The sequence below is a fragment of the Sinocyclocheilus anshuiensis genome, unplaced genomic scaffold (assembly GCF_001515605.1).
Source record: "Sinocyclocheilus anshuiensis isolate Anshui unplaced genomic scaffold, SAMN03320099.WGS_v1.1 scaffold471, whole genome shotgun sequence".
NCBI lineage: Eukaryota > Metazoa > Chordata > Actinopteri > Cypriniformes > Cyprinidae > Sinocyclocheilus > Sinocyclocheilus anshuiensis.
This window is the reverse complement of record NW_015549588.1, coordinates 207,186-228,335: the sequence shown is the minus strand read 5'-3', so window position 1 is coordinate 228,335 and position 21,150 is coordinate 207,186. Positions and strand designations below refer to the sequence as shown.

The following is a 21,150-nucleotide window of genomic DNA, read 5'->3' as shown; positions in this document are numbered from 1 at the left end:
TGCATATGTAAATTCAAATAATAAAATGAATACAGTTTAAAGCTGTTTAATGGTTGCAAATTATTTTAGTAGTGTTCCTATAGAATACATTTATATTGTTTCACATTTGTTTCTTAATGTGCATTCTTTTTTAAACATGTGACAACATGTCCTAATAGCATTGAGTTAAACAATAGGTAGCTGATTCCTTTCTGAATGCATGCATGTGTGGTCACTTGTTTCACAGCTATTACAAAAAAAAAAATAATAATAATAAAAAGAAAAAATAAATAAATAAAACTATGTTATTAGATCAAACAGAATTCACAAAACGTATCCAAGTTTTTCGTGTTCAAAACCATTCTAAAGACAACCAGAACTTTTGACGCAAATCTTTGTAGCAACTAAAATAAAGCTTGTGACAACTTTCCCTGATCTCTCAGTTACCATGGTGCTGAATAATTACATTATTAATATACCATAGTATTCACATGGTCCTGTAAGTACTTTTGAAGAATGCTGTAATAATACCATTACGCTTTTTGTTTTCTTAATTATTTTCCCAGTTTCCTCATTCTCACACCACAATGGTATATTTGCTAGTCAAAAAACCCAGTGCAATGTGAAAAGGACTCTTTTCCTAAGGGGATTTATATCATTTGAAATCAATTTTCTATATCCTATTTTTTTTTTTATTGTATGTTTAACAGGAACATTCCAAAATACACAAACAGAAAACTGTATCTTTTATAACACATAAATGATGGTCAGCACAGTATAGACTCCTGTAGTGTTTTTACCGCACTCACGTCGTGTGCATGTCTTTAAGCTCGCTCGCGCGCGAGGAATCTCGTGGCGTCTCGCGCAGCAGAATCAACCGAGATTCTTTTAACACAGACACATGTTCCATTTTCAGGTAAATGTTGTCTTTTTTTCTTTTTTTTTACCAAGTGCATGTCGAAATGGCTCTTTTCAAAGAGATTTAATCTGACAAGTGTTGTTTAGAAGATTTACATTTTGATGGAAAATTGCGGCTTTGTTTTTCGACACTACAAAATTGTTTGTGAGGCCTAACCATCAGTTTCCTCTGGTGTTGATATTGAACAAGATGTAAAAGCTTCATGAAATCTATAACAGCCAACTGTCCTTAGCGAGTACCCGCTGTTTTGAGTTCAGTGTGGCCCAGATGTGTGTTATGAAACCTTTGGCCTTGTTAGCATGTTAGCGAGGCCGTGCTAGTAACTTACGTCAACTAACCGGGGCAATGTAAACGCACTGGGATCACTTTAATTTCCCAAGCTTTTTTATTTATTTCGTCACTCTGAGAATGATGTTTTCATGGCGAAAAGGTTTCTGTAAGATTGTTTTATCTGCAGTTTTCTGTAACATTAAATGATTCTGCACTTAGCAGTTTGCCTACTCCGTATTAGGAACATGTATAAACTGTTTCTAAGGAGTAATGCATCTTTTTAGTTGTCAAAAGACCTAAATAATTAAGATTAAGATGTCCTCTACCACTGATCATGTTAGTTTTTGGTGAGCACAAGGACCATATTTTACCTTTGCATGTGGCTACAGCATCATCTTTCCTTAAGACCACAGTTTTCCACCTCCTTAAGTTAGATCCCCTACTTTGACATGTTGAAAATGTATATATTGAATCTATATTGCTTCTGTGTTATTTTGCAGTCTTTTGACGATGACTGCACCCTGGAGGAGGACGGGTTGGTAGAGGAAGATGAAATTGACCAGTTCAATGATGACACTAGCCTACTGTATCACATTTGTGACCCAGGACCACAAAACCAGTCATAAGAGTCTTTTTTTTGTTAAAATTGAGATTTATACATCATCTGAATAAATAAGCTTTCCACTGATGTATGGTTTGTTAGGATAGGCCAATATTTGGCTTAGATACAATTATTTGAAAATCTGGAATCTGAGGGTGCAAAAAAATCAAAATATTGAGAAAATCGTCTTTAAAGGTGCCATAGAATGGAAAACTCTGTTTACCTTGGCATAGTTGAATAATAAGACCTGCACAGCCGAATCATCGATGCAGTGTTGCCAGATATTGCTATTAAAACAAACAAAAAACGATAAATAAATAAAAATAAACCAAAATTATATCAAATTGTTTGCTATTAAGATATTATTATTAATATTAACTTTCTAAAGTGTCAAAAAAGTGGAAAAGACAAGTCCAAAAACGCTTATAACAGCTGGATCTCACTCGCATCTCTCTCTCAAGCCTCGTTCACAAAATCTCTCAAAATCTGTATCTTCGTCTGATACAGGCTCAACCATATATGGTTGGATGCCTAATTTCTCCATTGTTCACGCTGGACAGTAGAGATCTGTTTGCTGTGTGGGCTACTGAAATGAGCCGCGCTGTGAAACAGACAATCAGAGCAGGTTTGCCAATCACCATCGAGTGTTCACTTTCAGCGCTGAGGAGTGTTGAGAAAAGAAACCTTGCAAGGGCTCCCTTCTGATATCAACCAATCATCATAGAGAGAGAGTTTGAATGTCTCCCGCTGCGCTGATAATGTACCAAGTACCAATGTCACAACAGGCAGCTCTCTTTTAATACAGACTTTTAAGAAGGGATGGATGTTTTCTTCAAGTGATAGGCCAGGAATGATATTATCTTGCTGTATGTGTGTCGTCGTCTTTACGTTTTCTGACTAAAAGCAACCAAAAAGCCATTTTAAAGTGGTTAAGCAAATAATAATAATAATAATAATAGGCAGGGATCCCAGACCAATACAATTAGTGTGCCTCCTCTATTTTAAAACCCACGAGCCGCCACTGATAACAAACCATTTAATTCTAGGGACAAATCCTAGGGTTGTAAATGGACATGTAAAACCGTTTCTGGAGAATTTTTACCCTTACATAAGCCACATACTTTCTATGTAGATATCAGAGAACAATTAAAGATATTGTATCTAGGAATGCACCGATGAATCGGCCGCCGATATTTATCGGCCGATTTTTCCTCAATTTACAACCATCGGCATATCGGCTATATAAGGAAAAAGGCCGATATAACAAACCGATGGTTTATTAATTAACTGCGTGAAGGCACTGAGCTGTATAATGTCTGTTGCATAATCCTGCTGTCTGCACTTTAATGCTAATCAAATAACAAAAGACAAAAGATCGTACACTATTCTTAACTACATAACTTTTGTAACTTTGATAAGTGTAGTGGACCTCATCTGAATGATGACCAAAACTTTACTGATGTTTTATTAAGTTTATTGCGTCCTTTTTCACTCCAAAAAAAAAATCACCATAAGAGCTAAACAAAACACAGCACAAGAAGTGCACATTAAACTCTCTCAAGTTGCATTATCATCAACATACAGCGAATTACACAAAACACTTATTACAACTAACAGTAAACAAATATATACAGATCTCATGCCTTTTCGGGGGGTGCTTAACAAACGGACAAACTTTAAATCCGAAGAACTGCGTGTTTTCATTACCCATATAGCTGCTCCATAGACTAGAAAACCCATCAAAATAAGAGTCCCGCCTTGGTAATGGAGATCTCATACATATTTAAGCTTACAAAAAATATTAAAATGTATACATAAACAAATAAGAAGATTAATCAGGAAGTGACAAATATCGGTATCGGAATCGGCCAATAAGTGATTGTTCAAATCGGTATCGGTATCGGGCCCAAAAAATCATATCGGTGCATCCCTAATTGTATCAGTGCATTCTATGGCACCTTTAAAGTTGTCCAAATGAAGTTCTTAGCAATGCATATTGCTAATCCAAAATTAAGTTTTGATATATTTACGGTAGGAAATTTACAAAATATCTTCATTCAACATGATCTTTACTTAATATCCTAATGATTTTTGACATAAAAGAAAAATCGATAATTTTGACCCATACAATGTATTGTTGGCTATTGCTACAAATATACCCGTGTGACTTATGACTGGTTTTGTGCTCCAGGGTCACATTTGATACATGGATTTCTTATGCCTCTAAATGACCAATAGTTAAAACTACTGAAAAACCTGTTGTACATAATCTACTACATGCAATTGATAGTTTGTACTTTTTAGCAAGTAAAAGGCGCTTTAGTGCAATTGTAAAAATTGTAAAGATTTTTATGAAGTACACATAATAATAACTTATGTTGTTATTGATATTTCACAATTTCAAGAACATAATTTATTGGACTAAGCAACTTACAAACTATGAAAATTTCATGTTACTTTTTGGTATAAATATTAGCAAGTGCACCAAATTGCATATTTTGCTGTTTAGGCCTCTGAATAAAATGTAAGTGTTTAAGTTTTCCTCCTCCGAGTATAAATTTCATATTCTCACCAAGTCATAGTTAGGGATGCACCGATAGGATATTTTTTTGGCCGATACCGATTCATGTGGCACTGCCAATAACGCACCTAAAAGCTGTCAAAGACAACAGAAGAACAAATTGTCTCATCCGCACACTGTAGACTTGCGTGGCATAAAAAAAAGACTTGTGCAGCATATAACAGTTACAGTAACTTGGGACGATGTCAAATAAGAGTTTTGTGCGGACCACAAACACTCCCGACTGGGTTAGAGGTGTGGCTGAATCCGTGTTCAGAAAGGCACGGAAAACAAATAACGTGTTCTACAGAGCCACTAAAGGGACATGGTTAGCCGCTTGCTAGTGGTAGCCTGTTACATTACAGTACATAACATTTCACTTACCACGTAAACAGAGTAAGGAGAGATGACTGATAGGATGATGGCGAATGATTTGCAGATCCTGAGCACCACTGACAAACATCTAATCTTGTAAAATGTGTGGTAAGTACTGCCGAGTGCTGCTCCGTACGTGTGATCGCGAATCTCGAAAGTGAACGTAAAAAACAAGCGTGCGTTCATAAGCGATTTCAATGCCCCGCATTAATAACGGCTCCCTGATGCCTGCAGTTTATATACAGCATAATTACTAGGGATGCACCAATACCACTTTTGCATATGATGGTAGTTTTGCACAGCTTGTCAGTGAACAACGGCACGCACGTGATGGAGATTTACCGCTGATTACAGAACGGGCTTTACTGACAAGATGCGCAAGATGCGTGGAAGTCGTGGCCTAATGGTTAGAGAGTCGGACTTGTAACCCAAAGGTTGCAAGTTCGAGTCTCGTACCGGCAGGGATTGTAGGTGGGGGGAGTGTACAGCGCTCTCTCCCACCTTCAATACCACGACTGAGGTGCCCTTGAGCAAGGCACCGAACCCCCAACTGCTCCCCGGGCGCCGCAGCATAAATGGCTGCCCACTGCTCCGGGTGTGTGTTCACGGTGAGTGTGTGTTCACTGCTGTGTGTGTGCACTTTGGATGGGTTAAATGCAGAGCACTAATTCCGAGTATGGGTCACCATACTTGGCCACATGTCACGTCACATTAATTACCACATGCGATTTATCGTGAAGCCCTATCCTTAATCTATAATAACTCTGTTGTTCTGTTGTCTGTGTTTCTTTGTCTGAATATGGCACTTACCACATGTTGTGTGGTATCGAGGCATTTTAACGAGTACAGGAGCTCAGTATCGGTATCAGTGCATCCCTAATAATTACCTAACGATGTAATTGCGACAGACAGAAGATATTGAAGTATATTTTTCCTCCCATCTCGTATCTATTCCCTTTAGGGATTAAATATTTTTTTAAATGGAAATGTCCTGTTATGTTAATAAGTGCCGTCATTCGGTTATGTTTATTATATTAATATGTTTCAGCACGTTACAATCATTATATGGCTTGACAGACATTTAAGGTAGTCTAACTTCTGAATTAAACAGTTTATCATACAGATTGAAAGTGTGACTCCCGTCTCTCTCCCTTTCTCTCTGTTTATGGGCGTTTGTGCATTGCGAGGGAGGGGTGCTTTTCTCGAATAACAATCGAATAATACTCAGCGATTTTCTAATATTATTTTTGCTTTGAATACCCAAACAACTATTGGCCAATTCCGATACCGATATTGGTCAATTGCATAAAGCAGGGCTTAAAAACGGGGGGAAAAAAAACAATAATATTTTGGTTCACTCTGAGCAAAATTGGTATTTGAACGTTTATGTTCCTAGGCTATTACCGTTCCGAAACTGGGTTGAGTAGAAAAAATACCGGTTAATAACGTTATTTTTAAAACTTTTTCTATGCCTATAATAATAATAATAATAATAATAAAGTACAGTGTTTTCTTTAATCAAAAAGAAAAAAAACATCTGGCCAATACAGCATCGTCTTTTCTAGATTTTGATCAAATGTATTAAACAAAAGAAAAAAACTGTCAACGCTTTAAAGACATTAAAGTAAATTGTCAAGATATTTAAAAATGTTTGCAGCATGGATAAAAAACACTACTCCTTTAAGCGTTTTGAGAGGAAAAAACAGCCTAAATTAGTAGGCTGTACGTCGCATTTTATTATTACATTCAGAAATAATGTAGACTAAAATACCGTAAATAAAGCAAAATATTTACAAACATTACAAACACAATTAGGCTATTTTAGTTCCCTTCTCTCCACAACAAATCCTCTAAAGTTGTAATCCAAAACTAATTAATTTAAAAGCAAAACCTCTCATTCTGCACTAATTCAAATGTTTCCATATTCACGACGCATCTGGATGCTAAAATATTCATGTCAAGTTAGCAAAAATATGTGCGTGAGTCGCCGAGGCGATTCAAAGCATTAAAGCTTTTGCAAAACAAAGAAAACTGCTTTCCTCTGCTTTCTTGGTTTCCTTTCCGTGAACTTAAGAGTTCACGGAAAGGAATGATCCAATGATCCAATTACAATGATCCAAACTCAGGACATTTTTTTTCTTTCGTTTTGTTAATCTGATAATGATTTAAGTGACACATATTTTGTGTATAGGCCTATATTCCTTTTTATGTAGCCTATATAGCCTAAGTTTTTCTCCATTCACAGAAATGCTGCATGTGCGTGATGTGAACTTGTGTGAATCAGTGTTCTACACTATCCTGCCATTTTTGCTGGTTTCAAACACACAAAAAGCTGCATATTACCTGCCATCAATTTTCACTTAAATGTAGGCCTAATGCTTGGTGGTGTCGTGACATCCTCGGGTAAACTAACGCTATGGCATTGCCATTGCGACTTGCGAATTTGCAGCTGAGCGCGGGCATTTCACTCGTTGGATGTGTCAGCGTCACATTTGCATAGGCCGTACTATGCTGTCTGACACTATATTTTGTACAGATTTTATTTTGTTTTGGCAAGTATTTAATTTGCCCAGAGAAAAAGCATGCAACTCATTGTCTCCATGCAGTTAATTAATAAACCATCGGTATCGGCCCTTTTCATGCTATTTCCGATATGCCAATGGCTTTAAAATAATCAAAAATCGGCCGATAAATATCGGCGGCTGATACATCGGTGCATCCCTAGTCATAGTAAATGAGCCATAAAAATAAAAGGTGCATATATTTTGTCCGAAGGTAATGTTTAATTTAAAAAATGTTTTCTGACTATTATTTCATGTCTCAGACATGGTACTGCATCTAAGTTACATTGGCGTATCAGATTGTAACATCAGCTCATATGTTTTCCTCTCTAGATGATGATTGGCAGGAGGAGCATGCCCGCCTCGCAGAGCTTGATGAGCAGGTACGAGACGGAGTGCATGGAGCGGGTGACGCCTCCTCCGTTGACCTCCCTCTCGCTGGTGGCAATGCCCACTCTTCGGCCCTCGCTCAACCCTCCTCTTCCTTCCGGCTTTACCCTGACGTGGATGTACGGGGTGGCGGTGACCTGGCGGAGTCGCTGACTCGGCTCAATTTGGGCTCGGATCCTGCTATTGCTGGAGTGGGCACCGCCAGGTCGGACCGATCTCACCTTCCGCCAATGCTGTCCGGCCAGGCTCCTCAGCCCTCGGCATTAGCTGAACAGTCTTCTCTGCTGCTGAGCTACCAACAACAGCAGCAGCTCATGCGCAGAGGGCCAGCTCCTCTTCCACAGGTTTGTGTGATTGTCTCTCCATCATATTGAGCCATTATTGATATGATTAGTTTGTAAATCTATTTGTGAACATGCAAATGCCATCATCAGGGTGTGGACTGCAGCAGGTAACTTTAACAAACAGGTATTTTAAGGGTGTGGCAATATGTTACATGTTTGCCACATGTAAAATAGGGCTGCACAATTAATTAGAATAAAGCAAAAATAGTCTGATTATTGAATTGCAAAGACTGATTTAATTAAATGCATTCGCTATATATTTCAAAGTGAAGTAAAAGTTTTAGAATTTTTATCACGTTAATGTAAAATATCTTGTGTGATATAACTTGTGTTTGTTTGTTTGCTGGTTTTTATTGTATTTGTTATACTTGTACTTGTATTTTTTTTATTGTTTTTGCCATGAAAATAGCCTTTGATGCTGACATGGCATTAAATATATACTATACTTCAAAGTGAAGTATGTGTGTACAGTACTGTGTTTTACATGAGTAGCTCATGATACAGTGTTTTCAACATCTGTTGAAATAATACAATTTCAAAATAGTTTTCTTAGATACTTTTTTTACATTAAAATTACAATAGCAATATTTCTTGTTTTAATATTTTTATTTAGTAATAATAATTTTAATTGTTAAAGAAATTAATGTTTTTTCTTTTAGTTTTAATGACAGTTTTTATCAGAAAAACTCCCAATTATTTTTAATAAAAATGAAAGAAATGTCTTATAATTTAAATAAATTATATAAAAGCATAGTACATTTACTATGTGTGCATAGAATCATAACACAGATATACAACAGGGCCTGAAGTTAGGATTTATTAAACAAATGTGCATATTGCCATATATTTAATTACAGAAAATTACAGAGAACCCTATGTTGGAACTTGATGCATGTTTTATATTCTTTGGATTCAGTTTTAAGGAACCTACCCTCTCAAGTTTAACTTCTTTATTATAAAGGGCAATGAGAATTTGGGAATTGCAGGTTCGAATTGCATTTTCTTACCTTGTTTTTATGTTTAGTCTGCCCTATATGAAAGCATCTAGTGTGCACTAAAGTGGATAAAATAGTGTTTAAACATATGTAGGAGACTTCAGGTAAATTTAGCAGCGTGCTTGGCTTTATTTTATGATGGGTCAACAAAAACAATGTGGATTTGTCTCTGTAATATTTATCTTACAGCTCTAAATATTCAGAATAAACAACCAATATTTCCCTTTTACTTTTCCCCCATAGATAAACTCTCACAGTATTTGGGAAAACAGTATGGGCTTCGGTCCTGTTAGTTCTGGACTAGTCACTCAAAAAGAGGTAAAAAATTTGTGTATATAAAATAAGCTTTCTGAAGTTTGCTTGATTGTCTTTCTGTGCTGTTCTTCTAAACTTCTCGATTAACTGCTCAGGACAAAACGCTTATGTCCATTATCAAAGAGGTGGGGCTTCCTAATCGGCCTCCTGGACTCAGCAGAGAAGAAGGGCGAGATTTGTCTGAAAGGGTTCCACCTCCTCGCTCCTGCTCACCCGTGATTGGAAGTCCACCTGTAAGGGCTGTACCTATTGGAACACCTCCGAAACAGCCCATGAGTCAAGTCCACAATCAGCATGTAAGATGCCATCCTTTATGCATTAAAATATTTACATTTAGTCATTTAGCAGAAGCTTTTATCCAAAGCGACTTACAAATGAGGACAACAGAAGCAATCAAAACCAGCAAATGAGCAATAATATGAAAGTGCTATGACAAGTCTCGGTTTGCCAGCCATTTTTTTTAATGCATGATGTAAAAGTGTACTTAAAACGTAGTATTTTTTTCTAAATTAACCCAAGGAGTGTTGATATGTTTGCATTTAATATTTCTGGGTGATGCAATGATTTACATTGAGTTAAAATGGTTCATTGACTGTATGTTTCTTTTTTTCTTCAGAATAATCACCCTTTAGCCGTTCACGTGAGAGCCACTGTGCCACTGCGCTACCCACCTCCCTTCCCTGAGCGTCTGTCCCCCAACAACCTCCTCAGCATCGCTGTGAGTCCCAGATCAGTTCAGAATCAGTCAACTCCAACAGCCTGACAGTGGTGCTATAATACAGTGAAAAAAGTGAACAATTTTCCACACTTCGATGCCTGTTTGCTCATGCTCGAGGAGGCTCTGTTTAGGGGACATCTAATGTCTAAATGGCTTTTGGGAGGAAAACAATCTGGTATATCTATTTTGAACGTTTTTGAACAGTATTGAAATGACAAATTATGATAAACCCTTTTTTTTTTTTGCTTTCTCAGAACTCACCGTTGTCTCATCCTCCATTCCCTGCTGGTGTTGGTCCTGTTCTGTCTCGGATACAGAGAGCCCAACTGCTCAACTCTCAGGTGAGTTAATGATACATTAGTATTAGTATACACCGTTTAATAAGCGTGGTTCTAGAGCTTCCATCATGTCCTAACCATAGAAACATGACAAGCTTTATTTCTATCTTGTGCTATGCTCTTCAGGTTGGTCAGTTCCCACGAGGTCCAGCTCCACCATTATTACAGGGAGGTGTCGGGGGTTTCAGGCCATTCTTTGGGCAGTCTGGTCCTAGAATGGGTCCCCATGGGCCACCTCTTGGCCACGCACCCATCCGACACAACACCACCCACCTCCACCCGCAGCACCGCAGGATGCTCAACCAGAGGATGCAGAACAGAGGCTTGGGGTGGGTACCATCTGTCCTCTCTGAATGACGCCTCGCTTTGAAATGCCTCATGTAAATGTTTCTCATACGCTCAGTGATCACGTCGGAGGGAGAGGTGTTGGAGACAGGAGAAACAGAGATCCTTACAGCAATCTGATGACACAAAGAGAGAAGGAATGGGTAGCGAGGATCCAAATGATGCAACTTCAAAGCACCGATCCGTATCTGGATGACTACTATTACCAGGTAATCACTCTTTTACCCATACTTACCCCAAGACTGACACATTTCAAATGAAAACCTTATTCTTCAAAGTTTGTTAAACTATTTTAGACTTTTAGACAAGGCTTGAGACATCAGAGTTTGTGTACCATCAAGTTATTTTCTAATACTGCTGTAGCTTGGATTTTTTTTTTTTTTTGAGCAACATCATTGTAAAAATATTGTGTAGATAATGTTATTGCTGGTTAATGGTGGGCTTTAATACTTGTTTTGCAGAATTACTATGAAAAAATGGAGAAGCGTCAAGAGCGGGACAGAGACAACAGGAAGGAGCACACCACCAAACTCATCACTCCTCAGGTGGCTAAACTGGAGCACACCTATCGGCCAGGTAAAAAACAACACATGGCAAAATGGCATTAAAAAATGCCTGTCTTAGCATTCTTATGACTGCAAGCAAATCAAAAATTAATATTTTGTTGTTATTGATTTAATTGTCCATTTCTGTCAGGTCAGTTATTTCTATCCGTTCAAATGGTCTAATACTTTGTGATTGTGTTTGTTTCATAGTGCAGTTTGCCGGCTCGTTAGGAAAACTCACTGTCTCCAGTGTGAACAATCCAAGGAAAATGATTGATGCCGTGGTGACCACTCGCAGTGATGATGAGGTCAGCACTCTATTCCCTCACCCTTTTACATAGACTATTTTTATAAAACTGCTTATGAGGCTGTTTTTGGTTGCTTTTGAGTGGACCCATGCAAAAATGAACTCAACAGATTCTTTCTGGTCCTAGTAATGCATTTTTCTTCATGAATAAAGAGTTTATTCAAAAGGTGAATGTTATTATGGTACCGTTTCTTTGTACCAATGTTCTTTATTTTGTCATTTTACAGGAAAAAAGAGAAAAGCAAGTGTGGAACAAAAGACGGCAAATCCTTTATACTGTGGAGAAGGTAAGAATGGAGAGAAGTAAAGCTTTTGTAGCCACCGTATTTTTATTCTGATTCAGGTGATTAATTAAAAAAAAATATATATATATCATTAAAAACCTAATTTTGGGCTCAAGACTAAGAATTTTTTCTGATAGCTCAGAGTCAGTTCAGTTGTTCAGATTTTTATTTTCCCTGCCCAAATTTTTTTCTGGCCACAACTAAATAAACAAATAGTTATTGTTTTCAGAAAGTTATTGTTGAGCCCTGTAATTAAATTAGTATTCCACGAAATATACTAACAAGTATAATATATATAATACAGTAATAACCTGTATATTTTGTTATGCAGATGTACAGTCTACTATTAGAAGTGCAAGACTTTGAGAAGAAGTTCTTGCAGACCCCTGAGCACCAAAGAGATGCCCTGCTAGAACAGCATAAAACCCACACGGTGCAGCTCTACAACTCCCTCCGAGAAAAAGAGTGGGACGACCGGTGAGTGCGACAGGAAGAGCCACATGAGGACAGGCACATGAACTAGCCTAGTTGAGAAATAGTTTGATGATCATGTTTTTACATTTAGGTTAAGTCATTTAACAGACGCTTTTATCCAAAGCGACTTAAAAATGAGGACAATGAAAGCAATCAAAATCAGCAAAAGAGCAATAATAATGTAAATGCTTTGACAAGTTTCCGTTAGACTAACGCAGTACGCAATATTTTTTTAATATAATAAAAAGAAAACAAGTAGATAGAATAGAAAAAGAGTAGAGAATGCTAGTGTTAGAGGGTCATTTTTATAATAAATAAAAAGTAAATAAGCAGTTAGAATAGAAGTAGAATCGAGAGTGCAAGTGTTAGAGGGTCAAGTGTTTTTTTAATAAAAAAAAGAAAACAAATAGAAAAAATAGAATTAGAATAGCGAGTGCTGGAGTTAGGGGGTCAAATGAAGATGGAAGAGATGTGTTTTTAGCCGATTCTTGAAGATGGCTAATGACTCAGCTACTCGGATCGACTTGGGCAGGTCATTGCACCAGGAGGGAACAGTTAATGAAAAAGTCTGTGAAAGTGATTTTGTGCCTCTTTGGGATGGCACAATAATGCGCCGTTCAATTGTAGAACGCAAGCTTCTAGAGGGCACATGACTCTGAAGTAGTGAATTTAGGTAAAGGGGTGCAGAGTCCGTGGTGGTTTTGTAGGCAAACATTAATGCCTTGAATTTTACGTGAGCAGCTATTGGTAACCAGTGCAAGTTCATGAACAGAGGTGTGACATGCGTTCTTTTCGGCTCATTAAAGATTAATCTTGCATTCTGTATTAATTGTAGAGGTTAGAATGAACTGGCTGGAAGACCTGTCAATAGTCCAGCCTGGACAAAACAAGAACTTGAACAAGGAGTGGTGTAGCATGTGTAGTTGTGTTGTCTTTTCTAATGTTGTATAAAGCAAATCTGCAGGACCGGGCAGTTTTAGCAATGTGGTCTGAGAAATTCAGCTGATTTTGAAGGAGTTATGGTTGATGCACCTAGCTGGATGGTGAAATTGTGATGAAATGATGGGTTTGTTGAAACCACAAGCAGTTCTGTCTTGGCAAGGTTGAGCTGAAAGTAATGGTGTCTGATGAAAGTAATGGTGCCACACCCTTGCTGAAAGTAATCAGCAAGAAATGTCTGTTAGACAAGCTGAGATGCGAGCAGCTATCATCGGATCATCAGGATGGAATGAGAGGTAGAGCTGAGTGTCATCAGCATAGCAGTGATATGAAAAGCCATGTTTCTGAATGACAGAACCTAGTGATGCCATGTAGACAGAGAAGTAGGGCTGCAACTGACAATTATTTTGATAATCGATTAGTTGACTGATTCTTTTTTTCGATTAATTGGATTTTTAAAAAAAGAAGCCCTTTTTTTTTCTATTTTTTTCTATTTTTATAAAACACACTTGCACAGCCCTATTGTCATTATTATCACAAACCGAAAGAACTAAATAGTATTTCACATAATAACAAAAATGGCCTCCTATGCCTTTCATAACAGCTTGCATTCTTGCTGCCATTATGTACTTTTTGACTAATTGGTATCTTAAAAAAAAAACACTAAAGCACTTGACTATATTTTTTCTGCCTTTCTTTCATAGATAACATCAATAATTATATTATAGCATTAGAAACACTACTGTTACTAAAGAGCTTACTCATATTGGAGGACTAACCATTACAGAAAGCTAAAAATGATTTTGTTAATCACTAATACTATTAGTTTAGAGCAGCAGTGGCACAAACCTTACATAATTTGTTAGAAACCTTACAAACATTTGCTTGAATGAATTTAAGCACTGTATAGTGAATATAGCTTAAATCTATAAATTTAAAATTAAAATAATAATAAAGATATTAAAAATTAATAAAAACACAAACTCCGTGTTAACCAGCAGGTAAGAGTAATGTTCTGCAGGAACACACGTTTACTTTGATCACAGTCACGTCTTACTGTCATTTCTTTATCCTGTAAAATTGTAAAATCTATGAAGCGTCTGATATTTATATTCAGAAAATTACATGCTGTTATCCCTTTACAGTTCCTACTCTCATAACTATTTCACTATTTTTAGATGCATTTTGTGCATAGAAAGTGCTGTAATTTGATGCGACCGGCTGAAGTTGGACGTGCACTGTGGGCAGACCCAACTAATCGAAAATGAGAATCGTTGTGATTATTTTAATTATCAATAATAATCGGTTTTAATCGATTAGTTGTTGCAGCCCTAAAGAGAAGTGGTCCAAGTACTGAGCCCTGAGGCACCCCAGTAGCTAGATGTTGCGTCTTGGACACCTCACCCCTCCAAGATACCTTAAAGGACCTATCTGATTAAACCGATCTTGTTTATTTTTTTAAATAAACAAGCATGTTATAACAGCATAGTTTTGTGCTGTAGTCAAGAACTGTGTGAAATCACTAATATTGGTATCAACTACTAGAAGGTTTGTGACTGTAACAGACCTACTTCCCACCCTTCTGCAGAGTGAGCGATGAGCAATGCTTGATGATCATGTCTGTGCGTAAGGGGAAACGCCTCATCTCCAGACTCCTCCCCTTCCTGCCACAGCCCCAGGCTGCTGCTGTTGTCATGGGAATAGCCAGGAACCTTCCAGCTCTGGCCAAGAAAGACAAACAAGACCAGGTACAGTCACAGACGAGTGGGTCTTTGTACGCTTTCTGTGAAGAGAATGAGATGTGGCAAGTTCTATAGGTTATGATTAGCACTAGGAAAAAGGAAGTTTTTTTCATTCGCATGTTCTCTCTCATAGGTACTGTGTTGGTTGGTAGAGCCAGTGACGGCAGTAATCCAGGCCATATCGAGTACCTCCCTCACTGATCTCCTTCAGGAGCTGCAGGGCAGTGAAGGACAGCTTCCCCTTGTGCTGCAAAATAAGGTATCACTGTCAAATTTTATTTATTTTTTTTTAAATGGCCAACGTGCACAGTCTCCTCTGGCTTTTTCTCTAACTAAACCAAAGATATTTCAGTAATGTATGTGTTGTGTTTGTCAGTTTGGCGTGACGTTGCTCTATCTGATTCTAAGTGAAGGAGAGAGGATGCAGAGCTCCGATCCCAACTGTCAGCTCATGGACGATAACCGCTGGTGAGCATCTGTCTGTGTATTATTATCCATTTTCCCTACAGGCATGCTTGGTATTACACAGGTGTTCATGTGTGAAAGTGGCTAGTGTTGCAGTATTTCATCATGATTCGTAGGGCTGGGTTTTGACACAAATTTCACGATTCGATTCTCATTCACAAGCTTGCGATTCAATTTAATTCAATTCAATATCGATTATTTTGGATATATTTTAGGTACACATGCCACATTTTCTCAAGAAAAAAAATTCTCTGAACTAATGCTATAAAATATACATGAGTCAGTTGATACTACATTCATTACTATAATATTGAAGGTTAAAACTGACCGATTTTTTAGGCTATACAACTGCTTAAATTACACTTAATGACGTTTTTATAATAAAAGTTACGGTAACACTTTCTATGAATCCCATATTTATAATACATTATAAGGGTATTCTTAAGGCATTATAATGAATGCATACTGCATTATTAAAAAGACCTTATAATATGTTATATCATCTTAAAAATGATCATAACAACAATTATAATACATTATAATGCTTACGCATTTGTGGTTATAACTTTTAAGATTATGATTATTTATAACACACAACACCATATTAAATCTACTTTTACATTTATAATGAACTATATATCTTGACATTGTTTATTTAAGCTCTGCACAGTATCTTACTACATCTTGTAAGTGGTTAGTTGTGGAGTGTTATTTGAGTGTTCCTTGCGAGGCTAATATTAATTTTGATGTGAGCTAGTTAATCGTTTCAACTGGGGAAAAAAATGCAATGTTTATATGTTAGGTTACATTTTATTTTGATGGTCCCCTTAGTCTTTGCAACTACATGTCAAATAACTCTCAATAGAGTATTAGTAGGCTTAGGTTAAGGTTAGGGTTGGTAGAATGTTGACGTATTTGCAAAGTTACTTATAGTCAGTTTGTCTGTTGGGTAACCATCAAAATAAAGTGTTTGCATATATTTAGCAGACATACTACTAATATTCCAATGACTGCTAGTTGACATGTAGTTGCAGAGTTACTTATAAACAGCTGTCTAAAGGGTACCGTCAAAATAATCAAACTGATATTACAGTAAAAATAGTTCAAAGCAAATGTGTCATATTACAAGGCTGTTTGAGAAAAAAAGTATCATCATTATTACAGGGATTAAAGTTCTGTCACTAAGACGGATTTCCATCAGTTCATAAAGACACAGTCACTTGCTTCATTCCTGAATGATTCAGCCGTTCGAACGAATCAATTGATTGAATGATTCAGTGATAAAATCAGTGACTTGCCTAGCTTGCCAGTGACTAGTCTTCTGTGCCACCTCTGTAGTACAAATTAATTTATTAATGCTAATTTCATGTGATTGGTAACTTATTTGTATTATTACATATTGTTTTAAATATAAATTTTAAAAAGATTTTTGAAACATACATTTTTGAATTTGACAGATGAAAATTATGCCATTACAAAGGAAAATAAGAAAATACTCCTGTAAGTCACTTTAAGGAGTCAAATGTCACCTCATATTAGGAAGGTTAATTTTTGATTATTGATCAGAAGGTGCTCCTAACAATTTTAAATTAGGAGGACAAGCACTCCTAATTACAAGAAGAAAAAAAAATGCTCTTAAACTGGGTGTGTGACAGGTATGGCTGAGGAATGGGGTTTGGTCGACGAAAAATTAGGTAAATAAGTTACCAATCATATGAAATTAGTATTAATAAATTAATTTGTACTACAGAGGTGGCACACAAAAGTGGCTTGTAGGTACATTTTCAGACGTTTAATGAGGCTCAGAGGTAGCATGAGTCCAATTAAATTCATAAATTCATGTGGAGATTAATGTTTTAAATATACAATTTTGAATACAGAAATATGATTTAAATTACTGAAATTATACCTAAAAATTAAACTAAATCCGCCAGCAGGTGGCGGCAAGTCACTGATTTTATCACTGAATCATTCATTCAATTGATTCGTTCGAACGGCTGAATCATTCAAGAATGAAGCAAGTGACTGTCTTTATTAACTGACGGAAATCCGTCGTAGCGACGGAAGGGGTCGTCTTATAATCAGGGTCGTCTTATATTCGGGCCAATACGGTATTATAGTTATTATTACTATACTTATAAGTGGTCTTTGATTGCTTTAAGTAAAGTAGCATAAGAAAGATGGCAAGATATGAGACTTATAATACATTATAACTATGAAAAATATAATTCATTGTAACTTAAGTGGATGCAACATGTTTTTTTTATAATGCATTATGCATTCATTATAATGCCTTAAGAACACCCTTATAATGTATTATAAATATGGGCTTCATAGAAAGTGTTACCCTTTAGGACAGGATGCCTTACCTATCGAAACATCCCTGTGCCTTTATACAGAAAGTTTAAGAAGCTACTTAATATTGCTTTTTAGTCAAGATATATTCTATTATATGGCAAGCTAAGGGGAACTCTAGTTAGACATATTTACATTTCTCTTTCTGAGTCTACATGTTCTTCAGGTTCCAACTGATAAGTATGAGCATAATCATCATAAGTATGAGTAATGAGTTTATGGTTTCCGAATATGTTTTTGCTGAGGTTGAAATTGTAAAAATGCAGAAAGTTTTCTGTGAGGGGTAGGGTTAGGGGTAGGGGTGGGTTTAGGTTAAAAAGTGTATAACTATCTGTATAAAAAAACAATCGAAGTCTATGTAATGTCCCCATTTAGATACCTAAGTAAATGCACGCGTGCGCGCGCGTGTGTGTGTGTGTAAAATAGTATATCAGTCTGGCGAGTAAACACAAAAAATTACTAGCCAATGGCTATTATATTGCCAAGGTGTGCGTAGAGGGTTGCAGATTGTAAAGTTGTACTCTTTCTTTTAACTTGCCTTCGGATGTTTAGTCATGTTTATTTTGTGCTGAAACTGGTATTAAAGTGGAGGAGATGATCAGATCACGTCTGTTGAACTGAGGCGCTACAGCGATCTGTCACTCCACATTAAACAGCGCCAAAACGGCATTTATCATTTGAATACTGAAATACAATGGACAGAATTTGAAATCTGGGACTTTGTTTCATATTAAAAGTACCAAAGCACAATGCTTATTACGATTTATTGGATGGGAAGTACCCTTCAATGTTCCGTCCATTAACTGAAAACAGGCTAGACTAATCGATTCTTGGGATTTAAGAATCGATATCGTTCCGTAAAAATGAGAATCAATTAAAATCGAGATATCTTTTTTCTTTTTTCCTCATCCCTAATGATCTGATTTGTCCGGTTCTTCATACCAATTTTTTTCATTCTGTTTCCAGGACTGAGTTGGTGTTCTCTGTGACGCGGGAGCTTTTGAAGGTCCCGTCCTCTGAGCTTTCAACCCCGCTGTTTACGCCTCCAAACCTAGTGTCACTGTTCTCTCGATATGTGGACCGGCAGAGACTCGAGCTCTTGCAGGAGAAGCTACAGTGAGTTTGTCCTCTAAAAACTCAAGATTTAAAACGGATATAAGACAGTAAAACTGATCCATATTTATAAACTATTCAGTATTTGAGATATACAGTAGTCAGCATTTGAAGTGGATCAAAACCTTTCATCAAAGTTGTCCTAAAACCTAAAACCAAAATGCTTCCTTGTCTTAGGACAACTTTGATTAACTTTTTTTTGATCCACTTCAAATGTTGCCTACTATGTTTACCTGTGTATAATTGTGATTCCTGTTATTGTCATTTTTAATATACTGAGATCAATGGAAATCACAAATAAGTACTATAAATAATAAAATAAAAAGTACAAAAAAGCAGCATTTTTATGTATATGATATTATAATTTTTATTTATTAAATTTTGTACATATTAGCATTTTAAATATACACAAAATATATATAACATTGTACTTATACACACAAAATGTCATGCAAAAATTGCACTTCTATTTTAGAGCAAGTAACATTTATGTGCATATCAAATATTAGTTATTTATTTGTATATTTTATTTATGCATGCATGCTTGATCAAAGTAAGCATTTTTGCAACTATGTAATCACAGATATATCATGAGTATTCAATATCGACCAGTCCTGGAATGTTTGGACATAATGTTTGGTTTTTGTGTTTAGTGTAAAGTAGATGTGATCAAATAAAGGAAAGAATTATTAGGTTATTTAGGCCTTTTATTGAGATTGACTTTTTCTTTTCAGGATCACAGCCCTGCCCAGGTAGAAGTGACTTCAAATGTGGTAGTTGTTGAGAGGCTGACTGTTAATGTATTTGTGAATGAGCAGTTTTATGTGTGATATGTATTGGAGGGTGAGGCCAGGTTACTTTTCCTTTCTCGTTATAAGAGTCACAATAGATAAGAATAATGTTTAAATGGTTATAAACTGTTGTCCATAGGTTTGTCAATAAAGGCGATCAGGTATATGTATTTTAGCTTCCATTAGGGTCAGCTCTGAGCAGAAGAGCCAGGAAAGGGACCGCAGAGTGTTTCCCTGTGAAATGGCTCGATCATGACAACATCCGACCTTATTTATAGACACATAGATTTGAGGAGAATTTTGCTGTACATTAATATCTTAATTTTCTTATACACTGCAGCTTGTTGTATGTTTGCAAAAGAGTGGCTGTGCAAGTGTGTCTGTGAGTTTAAATGAAGGTTTAAACAAAGGTATTCTTCATTTTTAAATATCTTGACATGATGCCTGTGATACACATGAAATTAAAACTTTCTATTATACAAAGATTGGTGTATTGGTGTTTTGATCTTAGCTAGGTTTCTTACACACCTGGAAAACCTGGACTTTTCTAATATAAGTGAACTTCCTCCCAAATTCTCATTACTATATTGCATTATATGTATTTTACATACTAATTTTCCTTAATTAACATTGTTCTCAAAATCTTTTTTTTTTTTTCCAGTAAAAATCTTTTTTTTTTTTAACACCTATACAACAAATTTTTCCATGATGTGTAAGGGTGGCAATACCTACCCTAGAAAACTTACCCTCATCCAACTTTTATCTCCAAGAAGTAACAAATATAAAAAATTTACACAGTCACATTAATATATCTATATATATATTATTTTTTTGGCCTGGAGGTCTTAATTTCTTTGTGCAGAGCAGACTTTGTAACTTTGAGAGATCCACCGTATCATCTCATACACCCTGATAAGCGGCTGATTCCCTTCAAGGTCATAACTGTTGTTAACAGAGGAAATTTCTGTCTCTTTTTGCTAAGACCCAACTAAAATTATTCAATATTGCTGCTCATTTCTTATCTGTCTCCTCTTGCTCTTGACAACTTTATCTGCTTGGTTTGAAGAAACAGTTTGGCCTATCACAATAAATAAGCTGTAACAAAATACTATACATCTGCAGGTATTATTGTGGGGAAAAAATGCCATTTACCTTGCTGAAGCAGACTGATTTGTAATGAGAGCTCATGAGGATCCTTCAGGTCTTATCAGCTGACTTTCCTGATGCACACATTCTTACAGAGCATTCACTTGCATTGTAAGTGCGTTTTTATAACCCAAATGTTACTTTTCAATAAGTTTTTAAGTTATTTCTAATTTGAATTTATTTTTAATTATTTTGGTGATAATCAACAATGTCACAAATACTGTCGAACGAACTCTGAATATAAATTTAAAGCCATTATGGCTTATTGAGGCTTTTCAC

At 36.4% G+C, this 21,150-nt stretch overlaps 1 protein-coding gene across 1 annotated transcript; it reads left to right on the top strand.

The window, feature by feature from the left end:
• The first annotated feature begins 771 nt into the window (after window positions 1-771).
• LOC107657997 (protein PAT1 homolog 1-like) lies at window positions 772-20,204 on the top strand. Its single transcript, XM_016446369.1, has 18 exons — window positions 772-895; window positions 1,669-1,765; window positions 7,599-7,999; window positions 9,238-9,312; window positions 9,405-9,605; window positions 9,926-10,027; window positions 10,282-10,368; window positions 10,492-10,694; window positions 10,769-10,919; window positions 11,172-11,286; window positions 11,466-11,563; window positions 11,790-11,849; window positions 12,178-12,323; window positions 14,848-15,007; window positions 15,135-15,260; window positions 15,378-15,469; window positions 18,788-18,937; window positions 19,669-20,204. The coding sequence occupies exons 1-18, from the start codon at window positions 881-883 to the stop codon at window positions 19,688-19,690; spliced, it is 2,301 nt and encodes a 766-aa protein (XP_016301855.1). The 5' UTR covers window positions 772-880; the 3' UTR covers window positions 19,691-20,204.
• Window positions 20,205-21,150: the final 946 nt, after the last annotated feature.

What these genes read in the sequence shown, in the direction of transcription:
- LOC107657997 (XM_016446369.1), top strand. An exon ending in ACAACCTCCTCAGCATCGCT is followed by an intron (nt 10,028 to 10,281) that starts GTGAGTCCCAGA and finishes TTGCTTTCTCAG; the next exon opens with AACTCACCGTTGTCTCATCC. An exon ending in CTCTTGCAGGAGAAGCTACA is followed by an intron (nt 18,938 to 19,668) that starts GTGAGTTTGTCC and finishes TTTTCTTTTCAG; the next exon opens with GATCACAGCCCTGCCCAGGT.